Source organism: Oncorhynchus kisutch, linkage group LG20, assembly GCF_002021735.2.
Source record: "Oncorhynchus kisutch isolate 150728-3 linkage group LG20, Okis_V2, whole genome shotgun sequence".
Taxonomy (NCBI): domain Eukaryota; kingdom Metazoa; phylum Chordata; class Actinopteri; order Salmoniformes; family Salmonidae; genus Oncorhynchus; species Oncorhynchus kisutch.
Window position 1 is genome coordinate 26,093,252 of NC_034193.2, and position 19,553 is coordinate 26,112,804.

Consider the following 19,553-nt stretch of genomic DNA (forward strand, 5'->3'; position numbering starts at 1 on the left):
GTTATGCATCAATAGATTTGATTTAATACAATATTAACGTTATACTGGGAAACTTTCACGAGGTCTGGATGCCTTTTATGGAATACATTAAGACAAAAGGAGTCTATTGAAATAGATATGGGGAGATACCCATTTAGGAAATCCCTAGCTGCTGGGCTGCTTAGTCCTAGCCTTGGGGGTCTACCGTCCTGTGGTTTGTCACTCTGGCCTTGGGAGTACACACCCAAAACAATTATGAATGTTTCACTAAGATCCTAAAGCCGAGTGGAGTGTGTTGACTTGGGGCACTTCAGGGCGGTGGATCCCTAGGCACAGGACGAGGCGACGAAACTATATTGTGTGCACGTAAAATATCTCTACAGGCCTATGAGATTAATATAGGGTGTGCGGTTTCTGTGTGTTATGCAGCTGTATGTGTTTCTGTATTTTCTACCATTTGTATTTTTTTTTTTAAACCTTTCCCTTCGGAATAAAAAAAAAAGTGGGGGAAAAAATGTTTTGGGAGCGAGGGGGGTCGGGCATGCAGGTGGCTCGGGCTGGCTGACAGAAATTTCATAGAGGATGTCTTAATAAAGACAATAAAAAGTCTTTAAACTTTTCAACGAGTTGTTAAGCTATTGGTTAAAAGGCGAAACAATTTTTTTTACCCCCTTTTTCTCCCCAATTACGTGGTATCCAATTGTTAGTAGTTATTGTCTTGTCTCATCGCTACAACTCCCGTACGGTCTCGGGAGAGACGAAGGTCGAGAGCCATGCGTTCTCCGAAACACAACCCAACCAAACCGCACAGCTTCTTAACATCTTTGGGACTGGGGGGCAGTATTGAGTAGCTTGGATAATAAGATACCCAGAGTAAACTGCCTTCTACGCAGGCCCAAAAGCTAGAATATGCATATAGTTAGTAGTATTGGCTAGCGAAACATTGATAGCATAACTTCCTGGTGACAGGGGGGCAGTAATGAGTAGCTTGGGTGAATACGGTGCCCAGAGTAAACTGCCTGCTACTCTGTCCCAGATGCTAATATATGCATATTATTAGTAGTATTGGATAGAAAACACAGAAGTTTCTAAAAGTGTTTGAATGATGTCTGTGAGTATAACAGAACTCATATGGCAGGCAAAAACCTGAGAAAAATCCAACCAGGAAGTGGGAAATCTGATGCTTGTAGTTTTTTAAAATTTAATTTAAATTTTTTAACTCAGGCCCTATTGTAGATAGTGGGATATTGGTTATGTTGCACTTCCTAAGGCTTCCACTAGATGTCAACAGTCTTTAGTACTTTGTTTGAGGATTCTACTGTTTAGTGGGGGCTCATAAGGGCTGTTTGAGCCAGGTGTCTGGCAGATTGCCTAAGGCTCTGAGGCGCGGTCACGAGAGAGTTAGCTCTCGTTCCATTGCTTTTCTACAGACAATGGAATTCTCCGGTTGGAACATTATTGATGATTTATGTTAAAAACATCCTAAAGATTGATCCTATACTTAGTTTGACAAGTTTCTACGGGCTGTAACGGAACTTTGACAGACGGGACCTGAACGCGCTTTTGGATTTGTTTACCAAACGCCCCAACAAAATAATTTATTTGGACATAATCGAGCAAAACAAACATTTATTGTGGAAATGTGATTCCTGGGAGAGCATTCTGATGAAGATCAAAGGTAAGTGAATATTTACAATGCTTTTTATGACTAATGTTGACTACCCAATATGGCGGATATCTTTTTGGCTGCTTTGTCTGAAAGCTGCACTCAGATTATTGCATGGTTTGATTTTTCCATAAAGTTTTTTAGAAATATGACACAGCGGTTGCATTAAGGGAAAACTGTATAAAGTTGAGTGAAGTTCAATCTTGTGCTTCTCTGCGCCGTCTCATTTCTTCTGCGCAGCAGTCCGAGGGGAGATGTACTCGCGCAGCTTAGAAGGAACATTGCTTCCAAGTAATAGAATACAAACGTCAGTTCGGCTATTCGAATAACCGTACCCATCTAACTAGCAGCATATTATATTTAGCAGCCGATTATATTTAGCGTTTTGATTTCTCATCTCCTTAGATGATGAATTTGCCCCAAATGAATAAGTGTAAGATTTCTACACAAAAAAACATTAGCCATTGAACAAAATACATTTTAAATTTTGGAGCCCTATTGTGAGAGTGTTGTACACGTAGCAGCAATAGCTTAATTATCAACCCAAAATTAATCACAATCATTGTTTTAAATTGGATAGACGAAGCAACTTATTTCTTATAGCTCTGAATGACTTAAAACACTTGTTTTTCTATTGTGTGACGCAGCAACAATTTTGGTGTGCTCACGCTGGTGCAAAAAAATAAAAATAAATAAATAATACTTTACTTCTGGAGCAGAGTAGTGTTTGGGCAATATTTCGATAATCATCGTCAATAGACCATACTGACAGCAATCGCTGATGGTGGCAAAATCGTGATGCTGACGATGGTTTTGTGTATTTGAACTTGACTGGCACCGCACAGGAATGAACAGAGTTGGGCAGTGCTCAGCAGGGCAGCACAAGAGTGACATTGAGTAATTCACCTATTCCTATAGCCCATTTCAATATGATAAAGAAAGCAACAGTCAAAGAAGCTCCATGTGTACCAAGTGAAGCTCTCTAATGCAATTTAATTTTTTAAATTTTTTCTCACCTTTATTTAACTAGGTAGGCCAGTTGAGAACAGGTTCTCATTTACAACTGCGACCGGGCCAAGATAAAGCAAAGCAGTGCGACAAAAACAACAGCGTTACACATGGGATAAACAAAGGTACAGCCAATAACACAAAACTGTATACCGTGTGTGCAAATGAAGTAAGGAGGTAAGGCAATACATAGGCCATAGTGGCGAAGTAACTTCAATTTAGCAAATTAACACGAGTGATAGATGTGTAGATGAGGATGTGTAAGTAGAAATACTGGTGTGCAAAAGAGCAGAAAAACAAGAACAAATATGGAGATGAGGTAGGTAGTTGGTTGGTGGGATGGGCTGTGTAAGCAGCTCTGACAGCTGATGCTTAAAGTAATTAGTGAGGGAGAAATATATAAGTCTCCAGCTTCAGTGATTTTTGCAATTTGTTCCAGTCATTGGCAGCAGAGAACTGGAAGGTAAGGCGGCCAAAGTAGCTGTTGGCTTTGGGGATGACCTGTGAAATATACTTGCTGGAGCGTGTGCTAGGGGTGGGTGTTGCTATGGTGACCAGTGAGGTGAGATAAGGCAGAGCTTACCTAGCAGAGACCTATAGATGACCTGGAGCCAGTGGGATTGGCGGCAAATATGTCGTGAGGGCCAGCCAACGAGCATACAGGTCACAGTGGTGGGTAGTATATGGGGCTTTGGTGACAAAACGTCTGGGTACTGTGATAGACTACATCTAATTTGCTATTTTGTAAATGACATCGCTGAAGTCAATGATTAGTAGCATAGTCCGTTTTACGAGGGTATGTTTGGCAGCATGAGTGAAGGAGGCTTTGATGCGAAATAGGAAGCCGATTCTAGATTTAATTTGGGATTGGAAATGCTTAATGAGTCTGGAAGGAGAGTTCACAGTCTAGCCAGACACCTAGGTATATATAGTTGTCCACATAAGTCAGAACCGTCCAGAGTAGTGATGCTAGTCGGGCGGGCGAGGGCAGCGTCGGCTGAAGAGTATGCATTTAGTTTTACTAGCATTTAAGAGCAGTTGGAGGCCACGGAAGTAGTGTTGTATGGCATTGAAGCTCGTTTGGAGGTTTGTTAACTTCTTGGTGACAGGGGGGCAGTATTGAGTAGCTTGGATGAATAAGGTGCCCAGAGTAAACTGCCTGCCACTCTGTCCAAGATGCATATTATTAGTAGTGTTGGATAGAAAACACTTTAGTTTCTAAAACTGTTTGAATGATGTCTGTGAGTATAACAGAACTCATATGGCAGGCGAAAACCTGAGACAAATCCAACCAGGAAGTGTGAAATCTGAGGTTTGTAGTTTCATTTAAGTGATTGCCTATCCAATATGCTGTGTCTTGGGGCCAGATTGCACTTCCCAAGGCTTCCAGTAAATGTCAACAGTCTTTAGAAAGTTGTTTGAGGCTTCTATTGTGGAATGGGGTCAGATAAGAGCTGTTTCAACAAGTGGACTAAGCTGTGGCCAATCAATTTACTGCACGGTCACGCGGGCGTGCCGTGCCGTTCCTTCTTTTTCCCCTGTAATGAATACGCTATTGTCCGGTTGGAATATTATTGAAGATTTATTATAAAAAGACCCTAAGGATTGATTATAAAAATTGTTTGATATGCTTCTACAAACTGTGGAAGCCCTAGGAAGTGAATCTACATTCATATCGCAATGGGATTTCAATAGGGAATGGTTTGAAAATATACCAACCTCAAGATTTCTCACTTCCTGTTTGGATTTCTTCTCAGGTTCTTGCCTGCCATAGGAGTTCTGTTATACACACAGACATCATTCAAACCGTTTCAGAAACTTCAGTGTTTTCTATCCAATATGAATAATAATATACATATATTAGCAACTGAGACTGAGGAGCAGGCCGTTTACCCTGCGCACCTTTCATCCAAGCTACTCAATACTGCCCCTGAAGCCATAAGAAGTCAGTTAACTTCTTATTTGAGATGGGATGATAAATAACATTAAATTGGCTTGGCTTCGTCAGCTACTGTGTCTCTCCCTCCCTATCCTGTCCACTCCAGCGCTGCAGCACAACTGGCACGTCTCTCTCTTACTTCAAATCAAATCAAATTTTATTTGTCACATACACATGGTTAGCAGATGTTAATGCGAGTGTAGCGAAATACTTTGCTCCATGTGCATGCCACACAGACACCTGTTCCGTACTGAATCTACCTCCACCAGAAATTAATATATGGAAATATTAGCCCCCACATAGCCTCTGACCATGCTTTCAACAACATTCATCTTCTGTTATGATTGATTAAACACACGGTGCTAACTGAACCCAAAACCAATTTTTTTAATTCTCACATTGTTATGATAGGATTATTACACATGAACATACATTTTAACATCAAAATAGTGTGCAATAGGCGCAGCACTAATTCATTAATTAATAACACGAGTACCTATTCCCATTTTACCATGACCAAAGTTAATTGTTAATTATTAATTCAGCCATAGGCTGCAGATGGAATAGTATGATTGTGTAATTATTTAAGGGAATTCGTTAAGTTTTCCAACCACTGTACTTTTTCCATATTTTGTTACGTTCCAGCCTTGTTCTAAAATGGATCAAATTGTAGATTGAGGGGGACACACACAATACCTCACAATAACAGAGCAAATACGTTCGTATTAACAGAGTTAATACGTTTGCAAATTTATCAATAAAAACTTAAATATGTCGCATTATAAACAACTCGTGAGCTTCGTTCCAAATTCTCCCTTCATTTTGTTATAGTGTTGGGATGGCGACTTGGGAGAAATATGTGCGAGATAGAATTTATTCTCTGTCCAGCTTGCTTATCATCTTCTTGAAACAGTCTTTGCTGACTGTGTAAAAAGGAATCATGTCTAAAGCTATAAAGTAGGGGATGGTTCTTCTTCAAACGATTGAATAAATGTGAGGGAAGCAGCAGAAAAGGACCCTCCAATTCTGGTTTACTGATCCCACCACTCGCCATCTACAGAGTTTCTGGCTGCTTCTCACAAAAGCAGAGTTTGAAATCTGGCAGTTAAGATTAGAATTTTGATTACAACGTGCATAAAGGCTGGAGTTGTTTTTACAAAATAGCCTATCCACAATTTTTTTCAGCTCAGATTTACTCACGAGGCAATGGCAAACAACGCAGCGTAAGCATAGCCTTAGGGCTGACCCCAATTAGTTGACGAGTCGATTGTGTGGTCGTTGGTCAACCGAGATCGTTTTAGTCGAGCAGTAACAAATATACACACATTTAAACCCATCTCAGTGAACTAATCCATTGCGGAGGCTTAGACTAAAATATAATTTATGCTCGATCCGAAAATGTGGTCGGATGCTCCGTATGAAGCAATTGCGGAGACGAGCTCCGTACCGCATTGACATGCACCTCCCAAATGTTTTAACAATACGGAAGACTCTGAATAGCTCCACATTGACAGGATTGGTTGATGGTAGGTGGGAGCAGTACATCCTGTTGAAAACAAACTCTCTACCTTGACAACAGTTCTGCACTCCACCATAAAGCACAAGAAGTATGAATTCCCCGACTTCTGCTCGGGCCATATCACCGTAAATGCTGCCTGGCCAATGCAGACATCGTATTGACCACACGCCCAGACGGACAATGGACCTCTCTCTCCAGAACGCACTCCCGCCAATTTGTGCACATTCATTGTTTCATAACTCCACTGTGCGAATTGTTTGCATTTGATTGTTACTGTATATCAATTCCCCATTACATATATCACCAGTGTTACATTTACTGTTAATTAATAATCTACAATGTTTGTTACTTTGGTCACTTCCTTTATATTAATACATTCAATATTGTTATTCAGAGTCTTCCCATTCTCACTGTCAGAGTGGACACATTGTTTGCTGAGTGCAAAACCTATGCTACACTTGTGAGAAACAAGTTTTGGTTTATTTCATTCCATTTTCGAGTTTTGTCAATCTAGTCAGTGTCTTTTGTTTGGAGCGCTCCTGTTGATGTTAAGTAAGGACGCGCACACATAGAAGTAGGCCTATAGGCTACCCGGCCTGCGAGCAAATGTAGGCGTATAAAAAGGTGCCCATTTGGGAGTTTCTGATAGTATTTCTGATTGGCTTAACGCACCACCACTAATGACCTGTGGAGCTTCTCAAAGTAATGTTTTCACCTCAAAATTAACTTTATATCCATTGATAATTATAATAGTTGCTCAATGTATTTGAAAAATCTTTCTAGCTCTCTTTCGATAACCACTCAGCATTGAAGGGAAAAATGTCATGCTCTGATAATGAAAATGCCATAAAAAGTGCATCAAAGCTGAGACCGAGAGACTGAAAAACAGCTTCCATCTCAAGGCCATCAGACTGTTAAAGCCATCACATGCACCTTAGAGGCTGCTGCCCTATATAGATAAGACTTGAAAATCACTGACCACTTTAATAATTGGAACATTAGTCACTATAATAATTAGGGATGAACAATATATTGGTGAATATATCGGAATCGGACGATATTAGCTTTGACCGATGTCTAGTTTAACGCCGATGTAAAAAAATCGATGTATAGGTATTCAAGGTAGCTTTAACAACGTAGGTACATGACGTAATGACACCCCGTAAAATGTTGCCCTACACATGCAGCACAGCGTTCCTAACTTAGCCCACACAATGTCTGCTGTGTGGATTTAGCAGTCAACAAGTCAAGCATCATTTGAAAAAGTAAGATATTTTCAGCGAGACAACTCAAAGGCGAAATCCATTAAAGCCAAGATAATGGTATTCATTGCCATTGACAATCAAATGTTCTGTCGCGGGTGATGTTGGCTTTCGCCGACTGGTCGAGCACCGGTACACACTAAGTGCGCTATTTTTCAGATGCTGCCCTACTGGCGTTACACAGTAATAGCATCACTGCTATTAGCTTCACGACATGCATACTACGGAACGTGTCAAAAAAGATATAGTAGCACTGTCAAAGCTGAACAAAAAAGTCAGCAAACAAGCAAACCTCGGACACGAACAATGTGTTTACAAAAATGATTTAGGATTCCTTGTAAGTATTAGCAAGGTTGCCACTTGTTCGCCTATTGAAATATAACTTCAGTTCATGAAAATAAATCTCTAGCCACCTACTTAACCTTGTTGCCCAAAGCTAATGTTATAAGCAGTCAGCTAGCTTCATCTGGCTAGTGAGGCTCGACCGGACTGGGTTATGTATTGTGAAGCTAGCCACAATAAGGATTAGGCACAATTGTGGGATTTGCGGTTTGCCTTCAAAGTAAAAGTATGTTATTGACAGTGATGCAAATGAATACAAATGGTAGAATTATGCTATCCTTTTCATTTGAAGGCTAACCACTAAGTCCACTATTGTGACTAATCCTTACTGTGGCTAGCTACACATAGATGGGTCCGACCACCATTAATCAAATAATACTTAACGGCGTTCCTTATATATCATGGTTGAAACGACGAAACGACTTAACAAATGAACAACAAAACAGCTCAGTAAGTGAAAGAAAGACTGATCATTTTTTGCTGGTAATGGGGACATAATCTCATGTATACACTGTATTATTCTGTATTTTAGTCTATGCCGCTCCGCAATTGATCGTCCAAATATTTAGATATTCTTAACTCCATTCCTTTACTTTACTTTAAATGTGTGTATATTGTTATGAAATTGTTAGATATTACTGCACTGTTGGAGCTAGAAACACAAGCATTTTGCTGCACCAGCAATAACATCTGCCAAACGTATGTGACCAATAAAATTTGATTTGAAAATTGGCCTAGCCAATTACTTCTTATCAGTACTTAACTTGACAGAAATAGGTTCCGGTACTCAGTTTGGGTGCTGGTACTGTTTATATTTAGGTCCAGGAGTTCCACAATACATTTTAGATAATATTCTATAAGAGGAACAAGAGCTCAAGCAGAAGAAAATTTGAGGTGCCAGTACTCAGCTCCAGCCCAAGTCAAGCACAGCTTCTTATTCCCTGCGCAAATAGCCTAAAGCTGTCTCTGTCCTGAGCTCATTGGCACAGGACAGTCTGAGGGCCCAGAATATTTTACACGTTGCAAGTTCGCCGGACCCAAGTTAATAGTTGATACCCTACGTTTCAAGCTCGTTGCACAGGTCATGAATAGCCAAGGTGATTTATAGGATCTTTTTAAATCAGGATATTTTCTACCTGCATGCTGCAATGTTATTTGTTGGCTTTATGTGGGCTATTTTTAAAACAGTTGGCAATGGCAACAGAAGGTCGTTTTTTATGTATGCATCATTTTCATTTAGATATAAATTTTGATTAACCACATGACAATGATTTTGAGATGTGAAGACAAATTAAATGAAAACCATAATTAAATGAAAACCATTACTGACATGCAGATCGGTAGAAATGGTAAGACAAATTGGCATTTCACACGAGAAAGGTTGCAGACTCCTCATGTAGCCTATTACCGGCAACTTCAGGAGAGTAACGAAAACCAGCAGGAGAATAGTTGGGTTAGGTTACGGTTTTCTACTTACCTAGACCTTTGGTGCCTTCGAGACATTTGCCTTATTTCAAACAAGTTCAATGGATATAGTTGATTTTATTAAGACATATAGGGTGTGTATTTGGAAAAATACACATTTAACCTCTTGGGTAGGGGGCAGTATTTTCATGTCCGGATGAAAAGCGCGGCCAAATTAACTGCCTTGTTCAGGGGCAGAACGACAGAATTTTACCTTGTCAGCTCGGGGATTCAATCTTGCAACCTTAGAGTTAACTAGTCCAACGCGCTAAACACTTGCCTCCCATTGCACTGCACGAGGAGCCTGCCTGTTACGCTAATGCAGTAAGAAGCCACGGTAAGTTGCTAGCTAGCATTAAACTTAATCAATCATAATCACTAATTATAACTACACATGGTTGATGATATTACTAGTTTGTCTAGCTTGTCCTGCGTACATGTAATCGATGCAGTGCGCATTCGCGAAAAAGGACTGTTGTTGCTCCAACGGGTACCTAACCATAAACATCAATGCCTTTCTTAAAATCAATACAGAAGTATATATTTTTTTTAAACCTGCATATTTAGCTAAAATAAATCCAGATTAGCAGGCAATATTAACCAGGTGAAATTGTGTCACTTCTCTTGCGTTCATTGCACGCAGAGTCAGGTTATAGGCAACAGTTTGGGCCGCCTGGCTCATTCCGAATTAATTTGCCAGAATTTTACGTAATTATGACATAACATTGAAGGTTGTGCAATGTAACAGGAATATTAAGACTGATGGATGCCACCCGTTAGATAAAATACAGAACGGTTCTGTATTTCACTGAAAGAATAAATGTTTTGTTTTCGAGTTTCCAGATTCGACCATATTAATGACCTAAGGCTTGTATTTCTGTGTGTTATTATGTTCTAATTAAGTCTATGATTTGATAGAGCAGTCCGAGCGATGGTGGGCACCAGCAGGCTCATAAGCATTCATTCAAACAGCATTTTTGTACGTTTTGCCAGCAGCTCCGCTGTTTATGAATTCAAGCCTATCAACTCCCTAGATTAGGCTGGTGTAACGATGTGGAATGACTAGCTAGTTAGCGGGGTGCTCGCTAATAGCGTTTCAAACGTCACTCGCTCTGAGACTTGGAGTGGTTGTTCCCCTTGCTCTGCATGGTGGCTGTTGTTGATGTGTTCCTGGTTCGAGCCCAGGTAGAAACGAGGAGAGGGACGGAAGCTATACTGTTACACTGGCAATACTAAAGTGCCTATAAGAACATCCAATAGTCAAAGGTATATGAAATACAAATGGTAAGACAGAAATAGTCCTATAATAACTACACCTAAAACCTCTTGCCTGGGAATATTGAAGACTCATGTTAAAAGGAACCACCAGCTTTCATATGGAACTTAAACGTTAGCTTTCTTACATGGCACATATTGCACTTTTACTTTCTTCTCCAACACTTAGTTTTTGCATTATTTAAACCAAATTGAACATGTTTCATTATTTACTTGAGGCTATATTGATTTTATTGATGTATTATATTACGTTAAAATAAGTGTTCATTCAGTATTGTTGTAATTGTCATTATTACAAATAAAATAACAAATTTATATATATATATATATATATATATATATTATATATATATATAAATAAATATATATATAAATATATATAAATATATATATATATATATATATATAAATAAATAAATATATATATAAATATATATATATATATATATAAATATAAATCGGCCGATTAACCACTATCTGCCTTTTTTAGTCCTCCAATAAATCGGTATCGCCGTTGAAAAATTATAATCGGCCGACCTCTACTTGAAATGGTAAAGAGCACTAACCAGTCCAGGACTGCTGATTTTCTGACAGTGGATCTTGTCACATTGACCTATATTGTAGAGACAAGTTCCGATACCTCTTAGTTCAAGCCAACGTTTGTTTACCATGCTTATGATGCGTCCCAGTATTAATTCGAAAGAGGTTCAGTTTTAGTGGTTTTCTTTGAATACTAGCAGGCCTGTCTCCTGGTTGTGTATTTGTATTTTCTGTATATTTTAGCGTAATGGCCTACATGGCTGAGGGCTGCCCATATTGAGAGATCAGTGTTTGAGGCAAGAATCGCATTACATCACATGCATTACATTGGCCTAATAGTGAATATAAAGTAGGGCTGGGAATTGCCCGGGACCCCTCGATACGATATCACGATTACTTAGGTGCCGATACTATGTATTGTGATTCTAAATGTATTACGATTTGGTACTGTGATTTAATTGCAATTTGGTGTTCCAAGTACATTGGTCACCATATATATGTCTGCTGTAGAGGAACAAGAGAGCCTTGAGAAAACAAAAGTGTTAAACAAATTGTCTCCCTATTTTAAAAAAAGAGGGAGAGCATGTTTCGAAGGAAAATACTGCTGTTTTGGTGCAGGTACAGCCAACTAGCACAGAAATATTGATATTGATCAAAACTATACGATATCCCCCCCATCACTAATAGAAAGTGTATAAATCAGTTTGAGGTTGCAGTTCTGCTTTCGAAGAATAAATTCTATCCATTCTAGGGAACTAGAAGACCTTAAGTCAGTTAGCCCTAATCCAGTTCATGTTTTAGCTTTATACACGGGCCTAGTGCATAAAATGTGTACAAAGTTTTCTAATAATCAAGCCAACTAAGTTGGCTGAGGCCATGGCTTGCAGCGCATGCTGTTGCTCAGCATTACTGTGCAGTTTTCTAGTATCTCCCCCCCCTTGTGTACCGTTTCCCATCCTGTTCGACACATCTGGATTTGTTTAGCTCCAGTGAGTTCCTCCCCAACATGAACCCACAGCCGGAGTTACATAACCACTTCTCTTTATGATTGCAGCTCTCCAGCTGAATTTGATCCTCTTCGCACCCCACACCCTCTGCCTAGTGCTGCTGTGATCCATGCACAGGCTCTTATTCACACTTCCTCTGAAGATAGGAGTTAACTTCTTAAGGTATAGGGGGCAGCATTTTCACTTTTGGATAAATAGCGTGCCCAATTTCAACTTCCTGCTACTCATGCCAAGAATATGCTATATGCATAGAATATGCTACTCATGCTATGCATATTATTAGTAGATTTGGATAGAAAACACTGAAGTTTCTAAAACTGTTTGAATCATGTCTGTGAGTATAACAGAACTTATGTAGCAGGCAAAACCCCAAGGACTAACCATTCAGATTTTTTTTGTTGGTCTCTGCCTGTTAAGTGAGTTCTCATTGGGAAACAATATTGGCCAGGTCGCAATTGTAAATGAGAACTTGTTCTCAACTTGCCTACCTGGTTAAATAAAGGTAAAAAATAGTTGGTCGCTAGGCCTAATGCTATGCTAGGCTATCGATAAACTTACACAAATGCTTGTCTTGCTTTGGCTGTAAAGCATAATTTCAAAATCTGAGATGACAGGGTGATTAACAAAAGGCTACGCTGTGTTTTAATATATTTCACTTGTGATTTCATGAATATTAATATTTTCTAGTAATATCTTTTGTCCTTTGCGTTATGCTAATTACGCAAAGGATGCTCCCGCACCCGGGATGGGGAGTCACTAGAGGTTAATTTGGGCACGTTTTTCATCCGGACAGTTGATGACAATTCTCCCAGATCCGGGAGCGGTAGTTCCAACCCACTGTTCCTAGGCCATCAGTGAAAATAAGAATGTGTTATTAACTGACTTGCCTAGTTAAATAAAGATTAAATAAAAAAGGTGTAAAAAAAAAAAGTCTAAAAAAATATCTGCTAAATCTGCTTCCAAAATTACCGGTTTCCGATTATGAAAACTTGAAATCGGCCATTCCGATTAATCGGTCAACCTCTAATTTCAAGAGCAAAGATTATAGGCCAGGCAAATCCTAAATCTGGAATTTCAAAGCCAGTTACATTGTGGATTTCCACTCTTCCCCTCTAATCAAGGACTGATTAAGACCAGGGACACCAGGTGGGTGCAATTAATTAGACCTAACCCCCGACCATGGAGCAGATATGGTATACCGCCCAGCCCTATTCATCCACGGAGAGGTTTGGGTTATTACTTTACCTTCTATAACAGTATTTGAATGTTTGGTTTGTTAAAATGTGATACGCCGTGTGTAAGATCCATTTTTATAGTTTACGCCGCTACTTGAGTCCTCTCCCCACACCGCTTTCCACAAAGACCTAGCCCCACCTCATCCCTCAAGGAGCGCATTTGTTGTTCCTCGACCTCGAGACACTTGCATTCAGTCAGCATGGCCAATGTTGATGACAATGACGTGGTTTTCACTTTGCTTCTTAATATAAATCCACTAGCATTCTACAATTACACAATTAGTGTGTTTCTTAGATCTGCAAATGGATAGTTTATTTTCTTGGGAAGTTGGGCCTAAATGTACCGAGTCAGAGCAAACGTAGCGAGCTATATACAGCCTGATAATACCAGTAATGATATAGACCAAAATCAGCATGTTATTTGTGCAACATTATCTTCTAAATCAAAGAGGAATACGTGAAGCATGAATGCTACACGAGGTAGCAAAAATAACATTCAATGTCACCAAAAGACTATAGAGACCCTAGGAAACGCATCAACACTTTGGTTCCTACCCTGTCACAATAACTCCTCCCTGGCATTTTCATTCGCTGTCATGTCAAACACTGTATTCAAAGTGCCAACTATTATATTCTAACTACAGAATTAGAATAATCATTCTATTTCCATGATTCCGACAGTTCACACAAGTGGTTTGCTCTAAATCGCAAGTCAAATTGCGATTGCGCACATGATTGAGCAGTGATTGTCTGATGAGGAACGGGATGTCTTAACATAGTGAGTTAGGTTATACGTTATCGGCTAGACAGAAGCAGTCTAGACTTCAGAACTGAATAATAATTGCTTTATAAAACAGTAAATAAATAATGTTCTCTCTCTCAAAGCTGTGATTGCCTATTCCTAGGCTATTCCTAGGCTAGGCCTAGTAGGAGGATGGGTAATTGGCTATTAGGTTTTCAACCTCGCATGGAGAGTTTCCCCTGCCCACATAAATAGTTAATTTCTTAATAAGCAAACTTGATTAAACTTGTCATTAGATGTTTCTATAGGCTATTGTTTGTTCACTCTCATTCCCCTGGCTACTTTACATTTTTAGGATATTCAAACAAATGAGAAGGAACCCTGTTACATTAATTATTTGATTGAGAGAAAGCAATGCTTAAAACAATGAAAGCTTAGCCTATAGTAGAGCCCAAAGTCATATTCATAGCCTATCAGAGAGAGAAATAGGGAATATAGGCTAAACATTTTTTTTAACAGCAAGACAGCTAAGGAGTGTCGGTTATCATTTTTTTTTTTATGAACAGGTTCAGGATATAGCCTAAGGCCCATGTATCCGACAGAGAATGTCGCAAACAGAGACCAGCAGCGAGAAAGAGATTCCGACTAGACATTTTGTGCTACTTTTTTGGTGGAATCCTCCACTCCGCCTGGCTTACATTCCACTCTTGCATTCTGTATATAACATGTATTGAAATATGCTATAGCAAATAGGAATAGACAAATTACTCTGATTTTAACATGCTGCCCTTCTGTGCGCTGTGAGACTGCTCTTCACTGTGCGGAGCCAGTATAGTTCAAATAGGCTAAACCAGGGGTATTCAACTCTTCCCTTACGAGGTCCGGGGCATGCTGGTTTTCTGCTCTACCCAATAATTGCACCGACCTGGTCTAAATTAGTCCCTGATTAGAGGAGAACAATCAACAAATGCAGTGGAACTGGCTTCGATGTTCAGAATTGAGTTTGAAGGGGCTAAAGCACTGTCTGGTCACATATTGATGACGTCAACATGCTATCGCACTAATAAGCTAGTCTACTTCCCATCCCAGGTACAACAAAGCTCTAGCCAAACTGCAAACCCTTTAGGATAAAAATCCAATTCATTTGCTATAAATGGGGTTACCAAACAGTTCAAGTAGAACAATTTATCATGTAGTGAAGTCTGTACATCACTCTTTCCCCATCCAGACAAATTATCAGCCATGTCAATCTCTATGCTTGTGCCAATAACTCAGGCTTCTCTCTGTATGGATACGAAAATATTTAGGCCAAAAGTCCAAAAGGAACAGGAAGGGGCTGTAAAATAAGTTCTCTGCTTTGTTAATCATCTACCAAACGCCAAACAAGTCACCAAGTCCATTAATGCCGCTGACCCAACTGGCAGTCTATTTTCACTCAAAAACATTAAGCAGAAATGAGGCACTCTGGCTTGCGCCTCGCGTGGAATACATTTGAAAGCCCCCGCTAAGAAAAACACAAGAAAGTGGAAATGTGAAAATTATACCCTTTGCATGAAGTCACATTTCCTCCTTGGTTTTATCTAAATCAAAACATGTATTCTGTATGTGCTCTCTGTTCTCTCTCTGCATATAAACAGTACATTCAGCTCTAGCCTTGGTTGTGGCAGTACAGCACTGTGTACAGGGACTTAATAGATTCACACAGTGTACTCAGTCTCTCCAGTAACTACAGCATCACACCCACACTACAACACCAGCTCTTCCAAGCAACTGGCGTTATCGCCCCCTTCCTGGAGTTTGATCCTTCCATTCAGGGAGATGGGGCATCTCTAATTGCCATTAGCACCTGTTAGCCCAAATAGAAGATTTTTAGTTCATCTGCACAGAGCAGCCTTCTAGGTGAAAGCTGGGGACCCTTTGTACCGTGTAGATTAAGATCCCATTATCCTGAGTAGAATAGTTAGGGGAACACCATCTCACCTTCCATCTATGTTAGTCCCACTTTGTCCCTTTCTGCCAGGCAACAAACATCAAGAAGATTACATGATTTGGTTGACCAAAAGCTCTTTCAGCCTGTGATGCTGCTTGAGCCAAAGAAAAGGGGCATGGTAAGTCCCTTCTGCTCAATACACTGATGGTCACAAGGTGCAAAAAGAGTTTGTTTTTCAAAAGACCCATATGGCCTTCAGCTTGGCATATGAACACTCATCACTTCAGTCTCACCATTTTCCAAACCTTTATATGATGGAACGTCACTTGGGGTCCTCATGTCACAACGGTGTGTCCTGTGGTACTTACATTTTGATGTGCCGCTGCTCAATGTCCACTCTGGTCAGCACCTCCTCCTCCAGGTCGGTGTCCCCTCCCGAGCTGCTCTCCGTCACGTCCGAGTCGAAGTTGCTCTCAGCTACGTGCAGGTTGGCCGTGCCGCTGAGGTAGAGGCGCTCCAACTCTGTGGGGATGGAGCCGCTCTTCAAGAACCTGCCCAGGCTGTCCCTGGCTCCCAAGGAGTGCCGGCCCGGGCGCCATGTGGCGGTGGTGTCCCCCTTGCGCGTTGTGGTGGCGGGAGGCAGCATGCTGAGGGATGAGTCCAGAAATCCCCCCAGCTGCTGCTTAACGTGGCGCTCCACCTGCTTGGCCTGCACCACCTGCAGCCGCTTGCGTAGCCGCCGCATCCGGCCCTCGATCTCACCCTGGCGGCTGCGGTTGAGCAGAGTGCGCTCCTTCACCTGGGCGTCCAGGCTGCAGAGGGTGGAGGAGGGGGACTGGGGTGCCGGAGAGCAGACTGGGGACCCCTGCTGGCTTCTGCCTGCCCTCTCCCAGTCAGTCACAGGCAGCATCAGCCGATTTGAGGGTGTGTCCGGCTGATTTGAGGGTGTATCAGGCGCCACAAAGTGAGCTGGTTGCTGCTGGAGGCCATTTCCTCCTGCGCTGTGAGAAACCCCCAGGGAATGCTTTTGCTTGACGGGTCCCTTTAAGATGGCGCCCGTGAAGGCCTTGGAGTCCAGTGGAGGCGTTAGGGGCTGAGATTCAGCGCTGGCGGAGGGTTTGCTCCTGTTCGCCACCACGGAGCCCGCTGCGCCGGACATGGCCAGCTTCTTGGCTAGGCCATTGATGGCCGCCACGGCTTGGCCACCGCCGTTGCTGCTCATGAGGCTCTTCAGTTGTCCTCCGGACAGCTCCAGAGTCTGCCGCTTACTCAGCAGGAAGTCTCCCCCGCCGTTGAAAAGCGAGCTGGGCAGGATGCCGTGACTCTTCAGCACAGACTGCTTGATGAGGACTCCTTGCAGTTTAATAGACTCCTTGGTAGAGGGGACGGGGGTCACATCGGAGCACAGGTAGGAAGCTACCAGCGGCTGGAGCTTGCCCAGTGTTGAGGCCGGGGACTGCTGATGCTGCTGGGTCGGCAGCTCCTGGTTCCCGCTGCAAAAGTTGTGGGAGTGTTCGTCGGCGGCGGAGACCTTGCATTTGCCGGTGCCGCTGCTGTTGTGGATGAGGATGTTGCTTGTGTTGCCGTTCTCTGTGCTGCCCGGGGAGAGACTGGAGGACTGGGCAGCCAGTTTGAAGCGGATGTGGTGAGCTTCGGCTGGGGCGTCGGTGAGAGCGGGCGCCATCGCAGCCATGCAGTGCAGAGAGACGGACTCCGCGGCCTGCTCCACACCACCCGCTTACTGCCCTGCCAGAGGACAGCCTGGGTGGTCAAGAAGAGACAAAGTCAGACACTAGTACCACACAGTAAAGGTGTGATAGACAGCAGACACACCCAATCCTGGTCGGTGACCAACAAACCTGCCTCAAGTAACCACAGGTGGACTAACACCTCCTTAAAATGCTACAATGATTAACATAATTTACTCTGACTAAGGCAAATTAGAGATGTTGTGCTTCACTTGATAAATCTAACAAATTATATAAGATAAAAGCATTTACTTAGAGAAGTTGAGAAAACAAGGAGTATGTAGTCTGCTTTAAATTGGCCTATTAATTTACAAAAAGCATGCAATTGGAACCTCTAATTGCATATTAAATAGCAACCTTCATGTTGATAAGCATAGCATACTGCCTAAGACCTAACAGACCATAGTCAGGGTGGTAAGTATGGTGTTGCCTGAAAACATGATTAAACAAATAATATTAACATGTATCTGTTTTTTAAATTTATATTAGGCCTTTAGTTAGGGCAGAGTCAATATTAAGAATATCCAGCAGGCTAGACTACTTTGTGATCTAATAAAAAACATTCAGGCAAGTAGATTTATGAGCCCATTTCTTTGTGATTGAACTTGCCTACATGGTTAACATGTAGGAAATAATGAAAACAATGTGGTCAACAGCAAGACACTAGCCTAGCGGAACCTCAGGCTAATAAATCCTACAGCTAACTGCACCTGTGCTTGTGTGAACAAGTTGGCCTTCGTCATTTAGGACTACTCCCCAGGCTCCTCCTCAAATAATTATCTGTGCCCTGTGACCATTGAATTCAAGGATAGTCGGATGATAAGGAGGGAAAGCAAAGCAGCCAATGCAAATTATTCAAACCCTACTAAGTCAGATGCAGCAGGGTTTGGAGGTGTAAAGCAGGTGGATTTAGCCCAATAGCCCAAAGCACATGACATTCTGACTTCCTGTGTGAAATTCTCAGACACACAAGTATCCACATTTCCTAAATCATATGTAGGCTACTAGATTATGTTCACAAGGTACAGCCTTGCTCGTGGTGCAATCAGTGTGTATGGTTAATGCCGATTTTAAGGGGGACGTTTATTATTGGATTGGTATTTAATTCCGGTAAACATGCGAATCTGGTCCAAATTCGATCTATGGAATCTAGCTAGACAGAATCCACAATGATAAAAGGCGTTCTGCTTCTTCCCTGTATCATCTGTCAGGCGATATGAATGGGGGGGGGGGGGGGGGGGGGGGGCTCAGTATTCCACCGCAGTTTCTTGTCAGCGCGCACAAACGCCATGTTGTATTTCCGAGGGAGATTCAATGCAATTCATCCACATTAAACCGCCTATTCAACGCTGATAAATCCAATAAACTTGTCCCTATCAAAAGGCTTGACGTTGAAAATGTCAATCTAATAATTACGTTGACGTTATTAATGCATTGGCTACTGTTTTCGATATATCAAATTTCCCTTTATTTTCCATGACGCCTTGGTAAAGGATTTGTTCGCACAATGCCCCCTACAAATGTTTACGTTTATTGTTTTTGTCTTCAAATTCACGTGTCCAGTTACTGATTCAAACGTAATGCATCTCAACAAATTATTTAGCTAGCTCGCTCCAAGTCGTGTGTATTAAATTATTATGCATCTAATTCTAAATGGCAGCGTTAACGTTTGCTAACCGTGCAGCCAAATGTTGGCTAACGTTAAATCAATAAGCACACAACTGTAGCGGCCTAGCTAGCTAACGTTATATTGTAACGTAAACAAAACGTTTGAAAAGCAATAGCAAAAACATTTCACAGTGTATCTTAGTTCATAAGGTTATAGTTTAATTTTTGTTTTAAATACAATGGCTATTCTAGACATGCACATGATTCTGGCAATGCAATTTGTTCTCTA

General features: G+C 41.4%; 1 protein-coding gene across 3 annotated transcripts in view; it reads right to left on the reverse strand.

Moving 5' to 3' along the window:
- Positions 1-19,553, reverse strand: part of kansl1a (KAT8 regulatory NSL complex subunit 1a) — a 56,448-nt gene that overhangs the window by 27,239 nt on the left and 9,656 nt on the right. For all 3 annotated transcript variants that reach the window (XM_020453820.2, XM_020453822.2, XM_020453818.2), the window contains one exon: positions 16,277-17,669. In XM_020453820.2, the coding sequence (XP_020309409.1) occupies positions 16,277-17,601 (1,325 nt within the window). In that variant the 5' untranslated portion in view covers positions 17,602-17,669. The remainder of the gene's footprint in view (positions 1-16,276; positions 17,670-19,553) is intronic.